Source organism: Panthera onca, chromosome B2, assembly GCF_046562875.1.
Source record: "Panthera onca isolate mPanOnc1 chromosome B2, mPanOnc1 haplotype 2, whole genome shotgun sequence".
NCBI lineage: Eukaryota > Metazoa > Chordata > Mammalia > Carnivora > Felidae > Panthera > Panthera onca.
In genome coordinates this window covers 116,212,949-116,235,553 of record NC_138343.1, presented here as the reverse complement: position 1 = coordinate 116,235,553, position 22,605 = coordinate 116,212,949, and the positions used below count along the sequence as shown (strand labels likewise).

General features: G+C 36.2%; 1 protein-coding gene across 2 annotated transcripts in view; it reads right to left on the bottom strand.

Moving 5' to 3' along the window:
- LAMA2 (laminin subunit alpha 2) overlaps window positions 1-22,605 on the bottom strand; it is a 613,797-nt gene that overhangs the window by 76,042 nt on the left and 515,150 nt on the right. For both annotated transcript variants that reach the window (XM_078447300.2, XM_078447301.2), the window contains exons 43-46: window positions 20,327-20,429; window positions 9,777-9,893; window positions 7,328-7,510; window positions 3,111-3,265 (exon numbers count right to left, since the gene is read on the bottom strand). In XM_078447300.2, the coding sequence (XP_078303426.2) occupies window positions 3,111-3,265; window positions 7,328-7,510; window positions 9,777-9,893; window positions 20,327-20,429 (558 nt within the window). The remainder of the gene's footprint in view (window positions 1-3,110; window positions 3,266-7,327; window positions 7,511-9,776; window positions 9,894-20,326; window positions 20,430-22,605) is intronic.

Here is a 22,605-nt window from a genome sequence, read left to right as displayed (position 1 = left end):
ATTTTCACTGCATTATGTTCATCCAGTAACTAGGTCATTCATTTAAAAAGAGTATCAGCTACTCAATTTCAGAGCCAACAAACCAAAGAAAGATACTCTATTTTTATTTAAAAAATTTTAAAATGTTTATTTACTTTTGAGAATGAGAGAGCACAAGCGGGGGAGGGATAGAGAGAGGGAGACACAGAATCTGAAGTGGGCTCTAAGCGCTGAGGTGTCAGCACAGAGCCCTATGCAGGGCTGGAACTCACAAACTGTGAGATCCTAACCTGAGCTGAAATCGGACACTTAACCGACTGAGCCACCCAGGTGCCCCAAGAAACCTACTTTAAAATACATATCTTTAATTTCTTGGTCATGTTGAGTATGTATCAGGGCCACATTCAGACACTCGTGCCAGGTTACAAATATATTTATAAATCAGGCAGATGTCATCTTCAATAAGCACAAAACTCATTTGAAAAAAATTTGGCTTGCTTCTGTATTTCTAACATCTTATTAAAAAAATAAGACACTTTGCTATAACTTCCATTTCCAAACATGACTGAAAATTTCCTTGAAAGGCATGGACAATGGTTAATTCTTGTAGCATTTCTTTATAACTTTCAATTTGTATCTTGAGACATGTTTTATATACTTAACATGCCACAATTTTATCTTTTTCCTCTGGGGGGGGGGGTCGGGAGGGTAGGAGAAAACATGACTGATGACTATATGGCATATTTTTAGATTTCTTTATAAGAAGAAATAATAAAAATGTCTGGATTTGCCCACAAGATGACTTAAAAAATGTGGCTAAGTGTGTGATTCACAAGAGAATATTTATTATTTTTGCTTCTTTAAATTAACATTGCAAAATACAGGAGTGATATCTCAATCTCTCTGTTTCTCTTGTTACTACCACCTGCTACAGGTGAGACTCTTATTAAAATGGCCTTCTTTCTAGTATTCTCTCATTTACACCTCAAGCTACTTCCGGATTCATATTCAAAAAAGCACAGCTCTGATAATATTACGTTTCATGTTCAAGAACTTTCAGCTTTTCCTCACCAATGAGGTTTATCTCAGGTATAACTGTGTCTAAACAAAACTTCTCCCCTTACCAGCCAAGGCCAACAAGAGCTGGTCTCCGCTGACCTTTCCTGTTTAATGTTCACTCTACTAATAATCCTGGCAAACGAGACCACTCTCTCATGAAATGACCCTGAAACTTCCTTCTCTCTCTGCCTTGCTCATTCTCAGAATACTCTGCTTCCTTACCCTCCCCTCCCTCATCCAGCACTACCCCACTCAAGGCCTGGCTCAAATTCTTTTTTTTTGGAAAATCTGGTCCCTACCAGAGGGGATCTTCCTTTCCAGAACTTTATCCCCCTTCCCATTGCTCACGTACAGTAGCACACTATTTGGCATTATCTTAGAGTTATTTACCTATATATCTTATTTTTTCTATGGTGTTATAAACTTTGTACATAAAAGTAGCCTTGAGCATAGGAGATGCTTTTTCTACCTTGGCTTAATCTTAGTGAAAACCACAAACCTCAGACTATTATCTGACTTCTTTTCACTTTGTGCTTCATATATATCATACTCATGTGGCATCATACTGCCTACACGGTTTTCATATTGTAGCTCAATATGTATCTTCTCAACCCTGGCTGCTGCTTTCACTTTGAGCTTATGTGCATCATCTTGACTAATTTTTTGTCATTTTCTAAATTTCTCTTTAAATTTTTTAACGTTTATTTATTTTTGAGAGAGAGCCCATGCGTGTGGGAGGGGCAGAGAGCGAGGGAAACACAGAATCTGAAGCAGGTTCCAGGCTCTGAGCTGTTAGCAAAGAGCCCGGCGTGGTGCTCGAACACACAAACCGTGAGATCATGACCTGAGCTGAAGTTGGCCACTTAACCGACTGAGTCCCCCAGGCACTCCTAAATTTCTCTTTAGTCAGCATGAATCCCTTTTTAAAGTGCACCTTGAACTTAATATCTTAGCCTTGTTTAGAGGTATCAGCAATGTAAAATGATATACTGTTACTTGGGCATCATATTATTCGTCCACTACTAAAAAATATATAAATTGATGAGTTAAGAAAAGGCATTTTCTGGTCCTTTTAGCTTCAAAGTTGTTCAGAAAAATGGAACTTTCAAGATGGAAGACTTAGGTATCTAAAAAGATTTGAGTATAAACATGACAACACAAAAACTGTTATTTTTTTCTTGCATTTCTAGAGTTGTCATGGGATGAATTTACTAGTCTAGATAAAGTTTCACATTGGCACTTAACAATTCTACCCTGGTTCAACAGATTACTATCTTCTAGAAAGTTCTGTTTTTTTCCTAATAGTTTTCTAATTAGGTTAATAAAGAGCAAAATTTTGATACAACTGAGGTATTTTCCATTCTTAATTCAAAAAAACCTGCAGAAATTATAACCAAAATAATTTTTGTTGTCACTTGTACTCAGACAAAAAATATAGAAAATAGTGGTTCTTCATTGCTATTTATTATTCTATGTACTCTTGTTCATTCCTTCCTGATACAGCCCCACTGATTGGCCTTTTTTGCTTTCATCAAAAGCAAGGAACTCTCATTCATGTCTTTTTAACATACAATCTTGCTATTTGTGCTACTCTATTCAAATACTGGTAAAATATAACAAAATTCCCATTTCTTTAAAAAAAATTTAAGTTTATCTATCTGAGAGGGAGAGAGCGCAAGCACAAGTGGGGGAGGGGCAGAGAGAGAAGAGAGAGAGAGAATCCCACGCAGGCTCTGCATCATTAGTACAAGCTTGATGTGGGGCTCAAACTCACAAACTGCGAGATCATGACCTGAGCTAAAGTCAAACACTTAACCCACTGAGCAACTCAGGTGCCCCACAAAATTCCCATTTCTAAACAGTAAGTAGCGATTATTCATCCTATGAGATGTATTTTGAAATCTATGGAAAAAAATCTAACCTTTTATCCTCCTCCCCCACCCTTAAAACAGTGTCAAGTTAAAGGAAAACAAACAGATTATTCAACAGGATACACTGGGAGAAGTTATTCACTCTGGGAATAATACAAAAAAATTACAATCAATTACTGATATTGAAAGTAAAAAGCTTACAGAATTGGCTTGTTTCCGGGCTTGGTTTATCAGTTCCTTTATCTCAGAGATGTTTTTCTTTAGGTTATCCTCAAGTTCCTTGATGGGTTTGAGTTTATCTATTAGACGATCAGCTTCTTGTTCTAGATTTTTCACAGTGGCGTCTGCATCTGCAACTGCATAGACCAAGATTCGTGCACACCACACACACACACACACACACACACACACACACAGAGAAATGAAAATAGTAGTATGCTCAATTAAATAATTGAAAGGATTTCATCTTATCCACATAACAAAGCAGGGCCATGACTGTTGAAGCACAGTTTGTGATGGCAAATGGGAATATTCCAGGTGGAACTCAAGCAGGTCAAAGCAGAAATGTTAGAGATAGAGGACCAATGCTTTGGCTTTGTGATCAAGGTGAAAGTTAGCATTGAAGGTAGAGAATACGAGGAACTCAATTCGATGATTAATTTCTAGCGTCAGCCAAAAATCTAACCTTTATGGAATAGAATTTCAGTTACGGAATCAAGGAAATGAAAGTGTTTTAAAATGTCATCTCATCTGTCCAAGCCAGAACTGTATTTAAATCAGAGTTCTCACACAAAATTGGTTTTCTTTCTTTTTCTCTCTGTCGTTCTTTGTACATCTTAAAGAGAGAAGCTATCAAAATGTCTTCTGAAAACATTGCAATGTTCAACAACCCTCAGACTGAAGGCCTATGTTAAACTTTAATTAAATCTTTCATGCTGCAGTTCATTTTCGTTTTGAAGAATAATTGATTATCCTAATCTCTGTATTAGGTTGAACCATATTAAACTGTCATTTTGATAGGTTAAAAAAGGTTGAATATCGACAATTTGAAAAGGGGTTTTAACCCTCAAATAATTGAAGTTTATCACTGATCCAGAGACTTTCTGTATGTGCTTTTTGTAGGAGGGTAAATGACCCATGGAAACCAATTAGTCAATTTCTAGGATGCTGGCAGTCTTACCCAAACCATGTCACTTATTATCTGATTGAGCACGTATTGTTCTGCTTTCTGTCATTGTGACCATGATGAAAAAGTGAAACTACTTAAGGACCAAGGCTGTGCACCCTGCTCGGCTATGAACGATGTACTCTCTGGTGGCCAATGGACCACTGAGAGCTAATCCTCAGGAATGAATCAAACGTGCTCAAAAGGAAGGAAATTATTATTTCTAAACTAGGTTTTGAATTAAGTATTTTGAACTCATTCATAACTATGAACAACATTGTGACTGATGTTTAAAAAGGACATAGGTCTGTTATTAATTTTAATAGAGTTGCTACATCAAAGCCTGAAATGCAGGTTACTGGCATCAAAGCCCTTGTTATATAATTGCATATTCAACAGAGGCACAGTTACTACTTTGTATTGTATACTTTTAATAAGCCATTTGCCCATGTTTTCTTTCCTTTAATTCTCCAGTATTACTCTGATTTTCTACAAATTATTCTAGAATTGAGAAAAATGGCTTAGATTTGGATTCATGGGAAAAAGGAAAAGGGTAAAGCAAAGGATACTTAAGGCTCGTCCACGAAATGATTCTTTTCTTTGAAGCTTCCAGATTCTAATCAAATGTTTCTAAATGAAATTTGAATTTCCCCACCTCTCTCATTCCCCTCACCCCATCTTCTGAAGCAGATTAAGTCTTTTGGAAATTATCTTCTCGATGGTTTTAAAAATAAATAATCTGTAATAGTGAGTCTGATACTTTCTTGTATAGTAGTTTTTAAAAACTTCTGACTTTCTTCCATAATTATTTCAGCATATAGATTTTAAAATCACCTTTGAAGATAGATTATGATTATGTTTTTCTAGATAATTATCTATCTCTATTAGGCTCTAAAATTCATCAGCATAGAGTTTTGACAAGTACTCTCTTATGTGTTCAATTCCCACTTCCCCCTCCCGTACTTTGTTATAGTTCCTTTAGAACTTTGCCTATCTGTGCTTTATCATTCTTGATTAAGCCTGCCAACAATTTAAAATGTTTTATCTTTACATTCCTAAAGATCTACCTCTTGTATTTATCAAGTATATTATTTTTCTCTTTTAATTCACCTTTTTCATCTTCTTTCTTTTAATTTTATTTTGTCTAATTTATAGGGTTGATTACCTAAAATGTTCATTTCACTGCTTGTTTAGTGAGGTGATCACACTCATTTTCCACTGAGGACAGCCTTGGTCATATTTCCCAGGTTTTGATATGTTGGATTGTATGTTATTTCCTATTCTGCGGTTTTATTTCTGACTTTGAGTTTAAGCTATGAGATGTTTAAGAGAGAATATTATTATATCCCAATAATTTCTCATTTAATAAGATCTAATTCTATTAATTTTATTAGGGGCTTCTCCAAGGATAATTCTCTAGAAGTTGAGAATAATTAGTCATTAGGAGGGGGGAATGTGAGCTCCAGGGGAGAAAAGCAATGACAACAACATATATCTGATCTATTTTAATCCTGCTGCGAGGAAGTCATTTGAACTTCAGTGGTGGAATCTGTGTCATGAGAGGCATCACAATTTAGCTCAATCTGTGGAAGAATTCTGTTTTCCACCTTTCTGTTGGTATCATACAGATATTTCACTAATTTCTGTAACACAACTGAAAATACTTAATATCAAATACATCCACATGCTAACTTTTTGTAAAGGAATATGTCCTTTTTTTAATGTATCCAGCGTCAATGCTGTGACACTGGAAAGCATAGCCACGTAATGTTAAAGCAATACCCAAACACACTAACACGCAAAGCTGAAGCTTTTGCAATAGGCAATCAAGCATGAAGTTGTTAAAAGCATGCAAGTAAACATATACATACTGATTTCTGCAGGTAATTTCATATGGAAGCAAAACAAAAAGAAATTAGAAAATTCATGAGGAAATATTTTTAGAGATATTACAAAGTAGTGATGATCAAAAAATGGTACTTGTCACAAGTCGTCCTAATAACAAATGCACCCTATTTTAAGTCAAACAAGTGTTATCAAATAAAAATCCACAGATACGTGTCAGTTAGCAGGCTATTGTTCTGAAAGATAGAAAACAGACCCAGTTTAATTAATATCACAGATAACTATCTCTAGATAGAGGGTAGGATCAAAGAGTTAGAGATAAATATTATGAAAAGGCCATATCAGATGAGAATCAATCTGAAGTGGAATGAAATGATCTCTTTAAATTTTAAAATAAGCAAAAGAGAATGATATTTACTTTAAAACTAATTTTCATTCTTTTTTGAGTGTGTGTGTGCGGGGATATTGTGATTTGGTATGCATTAGAACCATTTATTCAGCTGGCAATGATGTTAAAAAACAGCACCCGAATTAGAGAACATGTAACATCAGTAACTGTGTTTTCGTTATTGCACGGATTAAACATTTTGACACCCAGTGAAAATGTTGGTGTATAAATAGAGGGCTTGTCTCTTGAGAGCATCAAGTACAAAAAACCAGACATCTCTTTTGGTGAAATCACAGAGTGAGATAATGTTCTATCACTTCACCGAATGGAAAAAAGAATATAAAAATATCCTAATGTTTATTGACTACAGTTTAATAATTTAAATTATCATTATATTAAGTTCTACCACATTTTCTCAGCAAAATCCTTACGAACTTGACATAATTTAATGCAATACACAAAAGATGTGAAGAAAGATTCTTGATAAAGTACACAAATATTTAAATTTCCTGAAAATATTAACTGGAATTTAAATAATGAAACATTAATATTTTGCCATTTTAATGCATTTCAGGCTGATCTCATTTTAATATCTTGTTATACAGGTCTGCTAGTAAGTGTAGTCCTTGGCCTCTATGTTCCAAGGAACTTCACCAACTTGGGGGATATAATTTCCCAAGCACAACTGTGTTTTCAGTTACACTGAAGGATTAAAAATGTATTTGGCCAAAAAAAGAACCAAAAAGTATTTGGCATCCCTATACCAAAAATCATGCAGACTTTGAGAAGTTTAATTTCCTCTGGACTGGGCAAAATGTGGATGAAGAAAGCACTATGCAGAGCCTGGGGACTTGGGTTCTAGTTCTAGAGCCACAGACGCTCCATTCTGGAGCCCAGTCTATGAGGAGAGCAGACAACATCACCGTGGGGTCTCCTCCAGCTCTAAGAGTTATGAGGCTAGGATACTTTTATAGCGTGAAGAAACAAATGACAGGATCAAAGTGAAAAAGGAGATCTTACTGTTCTTCGAAGGATCTTTTACCACAGCATTTGTTTTGGCTATGCTGTCTGCCAGTTGATTGTAATTTTTCTTCAGGCCGTCAAGGTCCTGGTGGAGATCTTTAATCCGTGCCAGCACATGTTTTGCTGTGTCGTTGGCTTGTCTCGCTTTGTCCTTAACACCTTGCAGTTTAGCGGCTGTGTCTGCCAGCAGAAGAAGGTGTAAGGAGCAAAACAAAGGGTGTGGGGTTGGTGGCTTACTCCACGCTTGTCAAAGGGAGAAGGTGGCTTGCCGACCTCAGGGACACACACACAAAGGGAAAGGCTGAACTTTGTCTCATTAGGTTATAGCAAATGAAATAAATTTTTAGCTAAATTAAATTTTCTCAGGGACCTTTGCTACGCATATTTGATTAGCTCTTCCGATAGCAGAGTTATTATTCTAAATGTTCCTCGTATAAGGGTACATTGTGATTTGCTGCTGAACTTATTAGACAGAGAAATCTATCCATGAGTCAGAGTTTCATCTGCACATTCAGAAGGGGGAATGGTGAATGTACTTCAACTTAAAGGTAGAGAGAGCTTCTCAGTTCTTTTAGACCATGTGTTTATGTATTTACATTTATTTTTAGCATCGGAAATTTTCTATAAATGTCCTTGCTACTGAAGGACACGACACGCGATCCTGGAAAGTTAGGTTTTTTTAATGTTAAAAAAGTAAAAACAATGAATATTTCCTGTATTATATAAATGTATGCAATTGTTTCCTTGATCATAATTTGTGTAAAAAACATACACTGAAGAAATAGATGACAACTAGTATGTGTAGATTAGTGGTTAAGACCACAGGCTCCAAGAGCCCCTGGGTGACTAAGTTGGTTAAGCATCCAGCTCTTGATCTCAGCTCAGGTCATAATCTCATGGTTCCTGAGTTCAAGCCCCACGTCAGGCTCTGTACTGGCAGTGCAGAGCCTGCTTGGGATTCTCTCTCTCTCCCTCTCTCTACCCCTCCCCCACTTGTGTGTACTCTCACTCTCTCTCAAAATAAATAAACTTTAAAGGAAAAAGAAAAAAAAAGACTACAGGCTCTGAAGTTAAGCTGTGGGGTTCAAATCTCATATATACCACTTTTAACAAGGGCCTTCAGTAGCTTATTTGTTTCTTAAGTTCCACATATGAGTGAAATCATACGATATTTGTCTTTCTCTGACTTATCTGCTTAGCATAATGCCGTATGTCAGTTTGTCACCTAAAAAGTGTGGACAATACTGTTCACTTTATAGGATTAGTATGAGGATCGCATACACTTAACAAGCATATTGGATAAGCACTCAAGAAATCTTAGCACACTTTGTTATTGTTCTTTCATGATATGAAAAATATAAAGGAGAGTGCTTTTAGGAACTAATACCAAACAGCAACGTGAAGTACTTACAATAGGTAGGAAGATATTACAGACAGGGTTCCATCATTAATGTTTGAAAGCTGAAACATTTAAGGACTGATCTTCGCAAAGACAGATGTGCTAATGGTTGCCAGAGGGGAAGTTGGTGGGGAGGATGAGCAAAATGGGTGAAGGGTAGTGGGAGGTCTCCCCTTATGTCATGAATAAGTCATAGAAATAAATACACAGTATAAGGGATATAGTCAATGCTCCTGTAACAGCGTTGTATCAGAAAAGACGGTAGCTACACTTGTGGTAGCATAACCTATAGAGGAGTTGAATCACTATGTTGTACACTTGAAAATAATGTAATGATATGCATCAACTATACTCAAAAAAAAAATGATGTGCAGAAAGGCTCTCACCTGTTACTGTAGGTACTATAATTATCTGCTGCAGCTTTTCAAGAACAGTACTCGTGTGGTTTTATTTTTTCTCATTAATATAAGATTACAAATAATATTATTTCTAATAATAATAGTCTTATTAGGAATAAGATTTCCCGGGCCGACACATGGAAGAACAGTATAATCACAACATGGCTCTATTTTCTTTTTTTGCAACATATACCTATGGCTGTCAGCCAGGGTAATAAAGCATAAGACATACCACAGTGTGAAGTATACTTTAATCTCTCATTCTCGCAAAGAAGAATTCATAAGTAAGAAAACCAATATCTAAGTTCCTGACAACAGTCCAAGTGCAGTGGTAAACGTTAAAAATGGTAAACGCTAGAACATTCTTTAAAAGTTCAGGTCAACTGAAGGGCGCCTGGGTGGCTCAGTCGGTTGAGCATCTGACTTCGGCTCAGGCCATGATCTCACGGTTTGTGAGTTCAAGCCCCACGTCAGGCTCTGTGCTGACAGCTCGGAGCCTGGAGCCTGCTTTGGATTCTGTGTCTCCCTCTCTCTCTCTGCTCTTCCCTTGCTCGTGCTGTCTCTATCTCTCATAAACAAATAAACTTAAAAACAATTAAAAAAGAAGTTCAGGTCAACTGACACTGTGTGAGGTGTATGGAATGCTTACCATCGGGAATGGCTGACGACTTTGCCAAAGTGTCATTCAAAGCTCTCAGGAGATCTCCATTTTTAACATCTGCATTTTCTAATCGGGTTATTAAGCCATTCAGATAATCATCATTTTCTGTGGGTAGAAAACAACAAAAAAGATGAAATAATTTTAATCATCTTTGAGTTTATACATCTCTGATCTGGATATATCATTTCAAATTATTTTAATATAAAGCTTATAAAAGGCAGGAGAATTAACTTAATTCTTTTAATTAATTGGCATCTATCAATACATATATTTCAGATCATAATATAAAAGAATGTGTTTATGAAATAACCATTTCACTCTCCAACGTGTTTTACAACCATGTTTTTTTCTTGGTATCTGATCTTTCTCTGACTTAATTTGATGGTTTTCTATGGAGAAAAAAACTTCAAAAGAATCAATCTTTTATTGCATTCATAATGATGCCCTCTTGACATCATTCCCATGAATATAATTATTTTCAAAATTTCATTACCAAAATGGATCATTTGGATTGGCTTTTAAAAATCTCAAATAGTTATGATTGTTAAGTAGAATCTCCCAACTTCAGTAAATATCACATTAATATTTATTTGAAAGAGAAATACAAATCATAGGAATGAAAAAACTTCTAGTACATTTCTGATAAATTGGCATTTCTAATAGAGAAAATAATATTTTATAAACTGCTCTCAAATAGGCTTTCTATAGGTTTTTTCTTGCTACCTTAGCATGATTGCTTTAACATTAAACAAAAAAAACCCCACTTATTGGAGATAATTTAATATTACAAATGTACATTTTTCAGCTTCTTTCCACTAGTTTTTAACATTGTCCAAACTTTGGCTTAGTTTGTATTATAATAGCAACTAAGAGGTTCAGAGTTTGAGTGTAACAATATAAAGGATAAAGTTATGGAATCTTTTAGGAAAAATAAAATAAAGATCCAATTTGCTGATTGAACAACATAAGTTTCGAAGCTTTGCTTAAATACACATCAATTTGCAAATATATCTTAAGACTGAATCTAAAAAAAAATTCAAAAAATGAAAAAAAGAAGACTGAATCTGTCTTGTTTTTTCTCTAAGCATCATTTATTAGTGAACAGTGTAATTGAATAAATGAAAGATATGAAATTCTGGGCTTCCTCTAATACTTTTTACCTCTCTGAATGGATAAAGCAGATCATTTCTTAAAAAAAATTTATTTTTACATAATTTTTTATGCCATAATTTTTTTTCCCTGGTGAGATGCATGCTAATCGTTTCAAATAGCTCTACAGAAATGCAAAACGTAAATAAAAGGCAGAGTCCTCAATTAAAGAGGAACACTGAGAAAGGACCAGGGAAGAGGGAGTCCCCTCCTGGCCTGGACTGGCAGAGACATTCGGTGACAGCAATGACCGGCCGTCTGTGTGTATGTGTATATGACACAGTAACTTCAAGATATATGTGCTATTGCCATCTCCGACTTACAAATGAGGAAATGGAGGCTTAGAGAATTTATGTAAATTTCCTAAATTTGCATGATTAGTAAATGGCAGGGAATTCAAACCCACGTGGTCTTATTCCAGAAATTGTGCTTTTCATGGCCACAGTGTGCTAGGGATTGGTAATCAAAGCCGGGATCCGCAGGGCATGCTAGGTGGTGGCGTTCTTCCCCACCCACACTGGCCTCCCTTCCTTTCACCTCAGCTCTCTTCTCATTTTCATCCTTTGTTGCCTTAAAAAATTGGCCCCAGTTAAAGAAATCTCATGAGCCTCACACAAACACTATGTACAGAATCAACTTGGAATATTAGAGAAGATTAGCCATGTCTACGTGCGAAATGACAGGCAGATGTACAAAGTGCTCCACATTTTTACAAATAGAAATAATTACCAAATTAAAGTAAAGCACCTAAGATTAGCGCATACAAAGGAAGAGTAAGATATCATTTCTCATTTATCAGGTTGGGAAAAGTTAAATGTCTGATAATACCAAGTGGTTGCAAGAGTGTTGGTGGAAATTCAAATCGATGTTATTTTCTGAAGAACAATACATTTCTTAGGATTTTAAATAGACATGTATTTGTCCCAGCAATTGCACTGCCAGAAATTTAGCCTGCAGATATACTTATGAAACTATATTAATGTGTATCTTCCAGAATGTTCGTTAGATCTTTATTTGTAATAGCAAAACAGGAGAAATAGCAAAAATGCTCTGTATTAAGGAACGTTTATATCACTATGGCAATGGTACATACGTAGTCTTTAAAAAGAATTAGGTGAGTGGGTGCAGATATGAAAGAAAAAAAAAAGATCCTTAAGATCTTTCTCATGAAAATGAGCAAGACATACCATATACATACCAACACATGGATATAAAAACTTGTCAGGGTGGGGTCTGGCGGTGGGTAGGTGGCATAGAACATAGCAGAGAACGCTGACAGTACTTACAGCAGCAAGGGAGTTGATGGTGGTGTGGGAAGTGGTATACTAAAACCTTTCATTTTGTACCTGGTCATGCCGATCATATTGCTTTCTTGGTGCAGATATTTCTATTCTTTTATTTAAAAGAATTAAAAAAAACAATGAAAAATGACGACAGCAACCTGAACTATGGCAGATCGCTATTGCCAACACCAAAACTGTTGTTTTCATCGTTTTCCTGGTACCTAGTGTGGGCAGGCCAGGCCAGGCCAGGCCAGACTAGGTCTCACACAACTGTGCCGTAATGGCCTTGATTTGGTTGTATGCATACCCCTTGTAGAGGCAGTGCACCTGACTTCTCAGAGGAACCGAGCAGGCCCCTGTCAGCTGGAGAACAACCCTGGCCTTTACTGGCCTTCATCTGGGAAGGATAGCAAAGGGAAAGGAAGATGAATCAAGGATTCTTAACAATCAGTGCTCTGAATGTGAAAAAGAGGACTGGACATATTAATTAATGACCCACTTCATTTCATGTAAGGGCTTTATAGGCAGATAGATTAAACCACTGTTATACAATAGTAAGGTAAGCACAGGCTACAGTTTAATGCATCTGCTTTCAAGCTCCAAGCCAGAGACCTGACGTCACTGAAAAACAAAGCATAAAATATCCCAGCAAAGCATGGTTCTAAACATCAATGTGTCCATCTCAGTCACTAAGATGTTATTATTTTCAATTCCAGTGCCTCAAAGTATACTTTCCAAGTAATTAGATTTTCTCCTCTGTCAATCATGATTCATCTTTCTTTTAATACTTCTGTTATTTTCACTGTTTGTACTAAAATAAAATCTTTGGATAGGTCATTGAAAGTCTACTTTCAGAAAGAAAGCCAGTCTGATTATGACTGTGATAGCTATATGAACCCCTTACAAATAAAGGGCTGCTCTTTTGATATTAACTTGTAAGTCTTCATCAATTAAGGAAATGGAACAGTACAAATTTTATTTCTTAGCTTCTTGATTGGATTTGATTTTTTAAATAATGAAGCATTCAAAATGTTCTGGAAAGCAAGATCTTCATGTACAGTGACAAAAAAAAAAAAACCACATTAGTTTAAAGGGCATCACTTGGTTTATACTATTTTGTGTATTCGGAGAGCAAATGCTGGCTGAACAAGCAGGCTAATTATTCCAAAGAAAGACCGATCCGAAGTATATTGTTGCTGCTGTCCCTCAAGTTCCAAAGCAGTAATTTTGCTCCTCTGCTTTCTGTACTAGAAAATAAAAATGTGAATATTCTGACCCTACTCTGAATTCTATGTTTCACCTACTTGATTCGGATTCCTTCTTGATGTATCCTTTCTTACATTCCGATCGTTTTTTTTTTCCTGAAGTAGTTTCTGGAATTTCTCAAACCCAATCTAAATACTTTATAGCTTCATCAATAGAATTAGGTGAATAGAAGCTGTGTACAGAAAAGTAGTGCAGATTTCAAAATGGAAAACTTGAGAAATTATAGCAATGAAAAGCTTGAAAAATAAGCACTCCAAGGTTGGCTTTAAATGAAAACACATGAGGCAGAGTGGCTCCATAGGTGACATGCAAGGAAGATTACATTTGGCCCAGTTTGTACTGTAACACGACCACAGAAATGGAATTATTAATAGTTAAAAGAACACCTAACCCAATTCTTTAGTTGTCATTTCTGAAGAACAAGAAAGGGTCAGATTTGTGATTCATAGCGACATTTAGAGGATTTCCTCTCATTTCCTCGGCTCTTGAACCCAGTAGCTGTAATCAAGTCATTCCTTCTATTTTCTCTCTATACACCACAGTCACCAAACCTCAAAGGCCATACACACATGCTTTCAGCTCTGGTTCCCCCTTTCTCATCCTGTCCTCACACATGAGAAGACAAATGTCCAGAAATGGATTTGGCAGAGGCAGAGGTCCTAAAGTGAGGGGAAGAAGCAGAGCAGTAAGGGTAGACTGCGAACATTCTGACAATGTCATTTCCCTTTGTTGCCTGTCAGCTGACATTGTGAGGCAGACATATTCAAAATGAAAATCACAAGACAGAGTTGTAAGTCAGTTCCACTAAGAGTACACATTTACTCGTGTCTCTGAAGCTGTGCTGAATAGGGTTTAGAGTTTAGATTAGAACTGGTGACTTTGAACAATGCTATGCCATATCTTAAAGCTGTAAATGTTATTTCTTTCATCATCAATAATGATCTTTTACAAAATTCTAGTCATTAAAAATGTCATGTGGTGCAGTGAAATCCTTATAAGACTTAGAGATGGAAGTTTTGGGTTCAAATGCCAATTCTATCCCTTTTTACATGTATAAATGAGGACAGCACATTTCTTTGTATGACTGATATGAGAAGTAAATCTGAGGATATATGAGAAAGTATTGGCTTTATGACAGGCAGTAAATGGTAACAAAATAATTCACATTGGCTTGATAATTGCTTTGATGTATTTACCAGTTTTCAATAATGTTGAAATAGGTTTCAGCTAAATATAAGAATGCTTTTAAACAGATTTTAATGAAATATTCTATTTGACTATCCAAACTCATTATGTTCTTCAAATGCAATTTTTAGTTTTTATTTATGCACAAGCAAATACCTTGAGAGAATCTCTCATTCATAAGGATGAAATTCACAGAATGACTATTAATTTTCAAGGGGTTTGGTTAAATGGAATCTCTCCTGCCAAACTGCCATCCAGATAACATTTTGCAATGAACCTGATTACCATGATATTTGTCTTATTATGAACTACTACTTTGATGGATCCTTATCACTTCTGATTTGCTTCTTTAAACAAAAATGAAGGAATATCCTCTCTTTAGGATTTCCTTGTAAAAAAAATCCATGTCACTTTCATTTGTCACAAATGTGCTTTATGTTTTCTTGTGAAGGCACCTTCTAAGCTAGAGAACAGATTAATAATATTTGCAGCATTTTTATGTGTGGTTCTGAAGCAGAAAGTTTGAAATAGTCAAGGGATCGGCATGAGGTCATGTAAAATATCTTGATTTTGACCTTCCTGGTAATGAGAGATTTCTGCTACCTTGGGTATTCATCCACTTATTCATTTATCAAGCATTTGTTAGAATCATTAAGTGTCACTGTGTCACCTTCTTAACTATGGAAGAAGCTCAGTGTTTTTATCCAGCTATGCGTAAAAGCGTAGGCTTTGGAGCCAGACTAATTGTGGGCTAAAGTGTTGGTCCCACTGTACAAACGTGGTATAATTCAAATTGCTGGTGTTTATTCAAATCAAATGATTTTGTTTTATATATGAGAGGTGGCCAGCCTTACTAAATTACATAATATATGATTGTGTTACACAATTTTTAAATTTTATTATTTTACATGATATATTTTCTTCTATGAACATTTTAAGAACATTGGAGGTACAATTTTCCTCAAATCACTTTACTCTTAGTTTTTCACCCACCTATACAGTCCTTTGTCTTCTTAATACTGAGATTTCCAAAAAGTCTGCCCTCTAGGTCAACCTCACAACCCAGGGCAGGAAGCTGAGGCCTTGCAGAAGGATGGGCAGCTGCATAAGGAAGAAAGCTGGGCAAAAGTGAGACCCTGCTTCCTGTCCCTGGCCTCCTGTCACTGACTTGATGAGGTTGCTATGCCAGTCTTCCCACATTTTGTACTTCTATCCCTCCTTCATGATGTTATTCCTATGTTTCCTTTTCCCCAGATGCTGTCACAACTTTGAGATATGTCTGATCTCTGATTGCCTATTTTGCCCAGACATGTATATTAGAGTTCCCGTTCGTGGGAACCTCTGAGGTCACTTAATGGGCGGGTCTACAGGGAAGCATATTACTGAGAAACCTTGCCCTTAACTCAAAGGGCCAAATGAGGTCTTGTTCATCATGGGCACAGTGCTTGAAAGGCCCTCAGTAAATTTCAGGTGCAACTGAATATGCCCTTCCTCCCACTAGAGAAAGGGCCATAATAGGAAATCTGAGGAGAGGAGGGAAGGGGTCCTTGTGTGGTGGCAGGATATCCAAAGACTTAAGATACCAAAATAGAGGCAAATCCTCTCTTCAGCCAGCGTAACAAGAAACCAAAATGACCAGACATTAAAACACACTTATGGTACCTCTAGGACAAGCTCTGAAGCCCGACTGTGAGCCTGCTCATTTTGTTTTGGCCAGCAAGGTATTCTAGAAGAAATTGAATTAGAATACCTTCAAGTAAGGCAAGTACTGTCTGGTCCAACAATTCCTACTTGTCCATATCTGCCACTACTTTGTCACTTTACATTTGAACTTCTACACCAAGCCCAACCTGATTTCATTATCTTGGTTTTTCTCTATTCACACTCCCAAGGAGGAACTACAGCTCTGTATGAAAACTCAGCAATTTCTATGGGAAAAGGTTGTTTTGTTCTTCAGACTATGGGAGACTAGGGGATCCAGGCTCAATTTCATCGATTTAATCCAAGAATTGTTTTTTTTTGTCAATGGAACAGATTTTGTCTTTCATATGCCTATCTTTAGAAAGGCTGATTTTGGCAAATGGTAGTATGTGAATTCAAAGGCGGTACATGTTTAGTAATGAAAGAATGCTTTGGACAAAATTTAACTCCTGCATCATACTTTGGTTTAACAGCACTACAGCATTTCTGTTTATTCTTTTTTTTTTTTTTTCTAATCTAAAATAACATTGTAGAATCTTACCAGGTTAGTAATTACAACTGTATTACATTCATGAAGGGAGAACTTTTCTGATATACTTGTCTGGACTGAAAGCCCAAGTGTTAGGAGGATCAGAGCATAGAAGAAAAATATTGATTAATTTGATAAAAGTTCATGTTTGGGATAATTTTGTTACTGTTCTTTGTGCTGGACAGTACTATGCGTCATGCAATTCACCGAATCAATATGTCTGTGTTTGGGAATAGATCTTTTTATTTCATATGAGTGTCATCCAGTTTATAGAAATGTTATCTATTCACTCATAAGTGATTGATGTCACTTATTTGTATGAATACAAAAATTAAGGATAAATTAAGAAGTAAATAATATTGAAAACTTACTCTGTGTAAGATAAGGTACATAATTGTAAAATATTAGTATTCTCAACCTTGTAATATCCCATCCTTGACTTCATTACTTGCCTTATACACATTCCATGAGAACTTAACTGGCTATTTTATTGACAAAATCTCTTGTCAATCTGCAAAGTAGTGTTAATTCACCTGCTGTTATTAATTCATCTTCTAACTCTTCTCGATCATCAATATGTCCCAAGTTCCATATCCATCAAGGAAATGATTTTTACCTCCATAGACATTCAATCAGTGTAGACTGGTTTCCAATTTCAACTGTGTACAAGGGCAAATTTACTTTTAACAAATGTATATTCAAAAATTTAAAAGCAAAACAAATTGCTCCTGGCAAGTTCAGACTCCCTCCAGGCAAGGGCAGCATGAAAATGGCAGGGAGAAGCACTAAGTCATTTGTGACTAAAGCACGAACTAACCGGATTGTACCAAATTGAACCAAGTAACAAATTAGAAATACAGAGGGTATACTGGCCTCCCCATTTTTATTCCTTCTCACTCCAGGCACCAGAGAAAGGGAAATGACTAAATCTCGATTTTAATAGCTGCTGTCAAGAGTTTTGCTCTGTAGGGCCTATTTCAGCAGTTCCTGGTGGTAATATATGGCATTTCTCTGATTAACAGCCATTTTATAACTTGTGTAATTGGCCACAAATCAGGGGAATGTCATAATGTAGCAAGAAAACATTCCCATCTCCGTCAGAGCCTTGGCTTGGATTTTTGGAGAAATTATTACAGGAGTAGTTTGTGGGTTTTCATTACTTTAAATAATGTACTACCTGAAGTACAAAAAAAGACATTTAAACTAATGAACATTTCTGTCTCCTAGCCCTTTCTACTATGCCTGTCTTTAGACTTCTTTTTTGTTTTTAGGAAAAAAAATCCTCTAAAGATTGAATTATTTCTTCATTTTTATAACACCAGTATTTTTAGGAAAACAGAGGGAAGGGCAGGGTTGGGAGTGAGGTGCGGTGACTCAGGCATTTATCTCAGGAGTAAAATTTAAAGGGGCGCTTTAATCATATGAAAAATATTTTGATGTGATATTTTAAAAATTAAAACTAATTCAAAAAAGATCTATGATACACAAAATATTAAACTTTGAAATCAAAAAGGATCTGACCCCCCACTTGCACGACCTAACCTCACTCACTTCACCTTAATCCTAGCTCTGAGCAAAGGTATTGGATGGGAAAGAGTGGCCACAAAGTAATGAGGTCAATTCGACTTGTCCAAAAGGAAAATAGGTTTGGATTCTATTGTTACTCTTCAGGTTAGGAAAAGAGCAAGTCCTACATAGAACTACATAGAACTATGTTTATAGAGGTTTCTTTCACCTGCGACACACAGTCCAAATTATACAGTACCACGTATAATGCAGGCAGGAGTTGTAATTTCCTACTGGCCTCTATTAGAGACAATGGACAATTAGTTTAAAGAATGACAAATGTAAATGCTTATAAAACCTCTTTTGTTTCGAAGGTTAGTAAAGACGAGTACCATTCTTTTTAAACATTTTTTTTCGAATATATGTTTCTTTCCTGATTTGAGCTAGTCACGGTGATATTCTACACCAGAAATGCAAAGTTAAGAAGAAGAGAGCGTGTCTGTCCTCAAGAAGATGGGATATAAGTACAAGGTTGCTGTGGGCTGACAAGTCTATAAGAAAGGTAGGCAGTGAGAAGGGGCATGTAGTTCAGATGGAGTGTCTAGTTGCCTGAAGATGACATTTGAGCTTAATTTTGAAGCTCTGGTGGAAGGCAATTAAATGAAAAAGAACGAAAGGTGGTGAAGCATTCCAAAGAGAAGGATCGATACTCTGAAATATGGAGGCTTGGAATGGTAGTGTATTTTGGAAAGACTGTGAGTATTTCAGTAAGGTTGGGGCCATGCATGCAAGCCAGAAAATGGTAAGGAATGAGATGGCAGAGAGAAACGGGAGGCAACTGAAATAAAAAAAAAAAAAAACAAAACAGGAGATATTTGAATGAAATAATAAATATAATAGCTTACCTAGAGACCAGCTATATTGAGTAATACATTTTTAATGCAAAGCCCATAATGTACTGAAGTAGATATTTTATGTACTTTGATGACTGAATTAGGAATAAAACACAAGAAAAATGTACTTAAAAAGCATGAAAACTTTTCGGGAAATGTGACCACTATCAAATTGAAAGTTTCATAAGGACATTCGTATGATGTCTAATTCATTCCTTTGTGACTATTATTTCTGAAGCCAAAACAAGTGGGATTTAGTACTCTTAAACACTTGTTATGCTTTAATTTAAAATTCACTACTCTGGGGCGTCTGGGTAGCTCAGTCAGTTAAGCGTCTGACTCTTGATCTCAGCTCAGGTCATGATCTCATAGTCATGAGATCGAGTCCCATGTGGGGCTCTGTGCTGAGTGTGGAGCCTGCTTGGAATTTTCTCTCTCTCTCTTTCTCTCTCCCTCCCTCCCTCTCCCTCTGCCCCTCTCTTGCTCACACACTCTTTCTTTCCTTTCTCTCTCTCTCTAAAAAATGATAAATTAATTTTAAAAAAGTTACTATACTTTAGATATAGGCAATATGATGTTATGTAAATTAGGTTAAAAATTATGAAATATTGCCCAGTGCAAAATGAGATATGATGTCAAAATACTGAAAAGCTGCATTAAATCCAGGTAATAAAAATAATCATAAAAATCATGGTGAAATAATTTCACTTTTCCAATAGTGTGACAAAATATCCTACCAATTAGAAATATAATTATTTCTTGGGTTGGCTCTTGGGTTGGCTCAGTGGGTTAAGCGGCTGACTCTGGATTTTGCTTCAGGTCATGATCTCATGGTTTTTGAGGTAGAACCTGGCATTGTGCTCTGTGCTGACAGCATAGAGCCTGTTTGGGATTCTCTCTCCCTCTCTCTCTCTGTGTCCCCTGCCCCCACTCACACATGTGTGTGTGCGCACTCTCTCAAAATAAACATTAAAAAAACAAACTACAATTAATCTGAAAATAATAATAAAGAGAGGTCATACTAACCTTTGACATCATTTGCTAACTTCTTGGCTTCATTAAGAACCCCAAAGCTTTTCTGAAGAGAACCTTTGGCTCCTTCCTTTAATGAACCCTGTGGACCTGTTGCCTGTGGACAGAGAAAGAGTGTCACATATCAACAACCATAGAATTATGGAGTAGACATATCTGGCCGGCAGCAGTATACAGATTTACTTCCAGGGAGGCCTTCTGGGCTACAGAATTATAAATTAGCACATATTGGTGATTAAAGTCAGGAGGCTATCTATTGGGAGAGGAGAAGAAGAGCTAGAACAGAACCCTCAGGAATCCTAACATGTGAGGGGCAGGTTCAGGAAGTGGAGCTGGCAAGGTACCTGGGATACCAGAGCGAAAAGAGAAACCAGGAAAGCATGATACTATGGAAGTCAAGAGATGCAGAGGTGGCTCAAAGCATGATGGTTGGCAGTGTTGCAAGGATATAATTGGTCAGAATTAAATGCTATACAATAGTTGAGCAGATGAATAACTGAACACATCTATTGACTTAATCCCTAATCACATTTTACTTGAGTTGTGTGGTAAGGGGGGGGGGGGCAGTTCTTATCTCCTTCAAATGAGGAAGAACACCACTCCCTTTAAAAACACATCTCCAAGTTCTACAGCAAAACGAAGTCTTCTAAATAACAATCTCTGAGCTAAAATCATCTCCCAGCAAAGATGTATTTGTGGAGGCTTGACTTAAAAGAGATGACAGAAAGATAGCACCATGATATGGGAAAAGGATCGCTTAACCTAATGTCTAGTTATCTGTCTTAATAGTGTTTGTTCCTTAGGAATCATCACATAATACACATATATCATCACATAATACATTTATACCAAGAGATAAATCAAATAGGATCTTATGTGTAAAGTTTAAATTGGAAAAGTATTTCAGGAAGCAGAAGAGCTAGAGAATGCTAAATATACTTACTGTTGAAGTTATAAAGCTAATTCAGGTTATCCCAGACCTAACACTCTTAAAAGATACCTGCAAGTGCCTCAGTAACGTGTTTTTGTTTGTTTTTAAATCAGTCACATTATTTGAGCATTAAACTAGGAAAGATCACAGAACTTGATACCGTTGTGGTAAAATTTACTTTCAGGTATTCTCCTAACAAACTTTAATTTAATCTAAATGAATCAGTCAGAGAAAGAGAAATGCCATTGTGATTTCATTCATATGTGGAATTTAAGAAACAGAACAGATAAACATAGGGAAAGGAAAAAAGAAGAGAGGGCGGCAAACCATAAGAAACTCTTAACTACGGAGAACAAATTGAGGGTTGATGGAGGGAGGTTAGCAGGGGATGGGCTAAATGGACAATGGGTATTAAGGAGAGCACTTCACTGTGATGAATCACTAAATTCTACTCCTGAAAATAATATTACACTATTATCTTAACTAAAATTTAAATAAAAACTTGAGGGGCACCTGGGTAGCTCAGTTGGTTATTTGACTCTTAATTTTGTCTCAGGTCATGATTTCAGGGTTGTGGGATCAAGCTCCGTATCGGGGCTCAGTGTGGAGCTTGCTTAAGATTCTCTCTTTCTCTCCCTCTACCCTTCTCCCCTGCTAGCACTCTCTCTCTCTCTAAAATAAAAAAAAATATATATAAAAAATTAAAAAACCCAAACTTGAAACATTGATAAAAATAAAAATAAAAAAAAAAATAATCTGTTCACAGAACAGGTATCTACAAAAGGACATACTGGATACATTTATATAAATAAAAAGGGAAATGGCGCATATATATCTAGCACTTGCATAAAGAGATTTCTGATAACCCCAGAAAATTATTCTATGGAAAATGGACAGTCTCTTCAACTGAGAACACAGAAATTCTTAGGCCTATAATTTCTCTTGGGAATTAGATACAGTAACATCATATAGTTTCATTTATTAAAAAAAATAAAAAAGGTAAGTGCATCAATATAAGTGGCACAAATCCAGTGTACTTTACTCAAAAAAAAAAAAATAAGTCTTAGTTCTTTACTAAGGTCCTATATTTGTTCCAAACTTACATTCCATTCTTACTCCCTTGGTTACAGGTTTTCTGGATCAAAACAGATCAGAGAAAGGAAATTACAAAAAAAGAAGGATGAAGATTCTCTAAATAGGCACATGAAAACAGCAGAAGTGACAGCTGACAATCTGTCTGACAATAGGAAGGAGAAGTTATCAAGTAGAGAAAAAAATGTAAGGCTCCGAAGTCCAAATCAATTTGGATAGGGATAAAGTAGGTTTCAGTAGCTGCCCATGT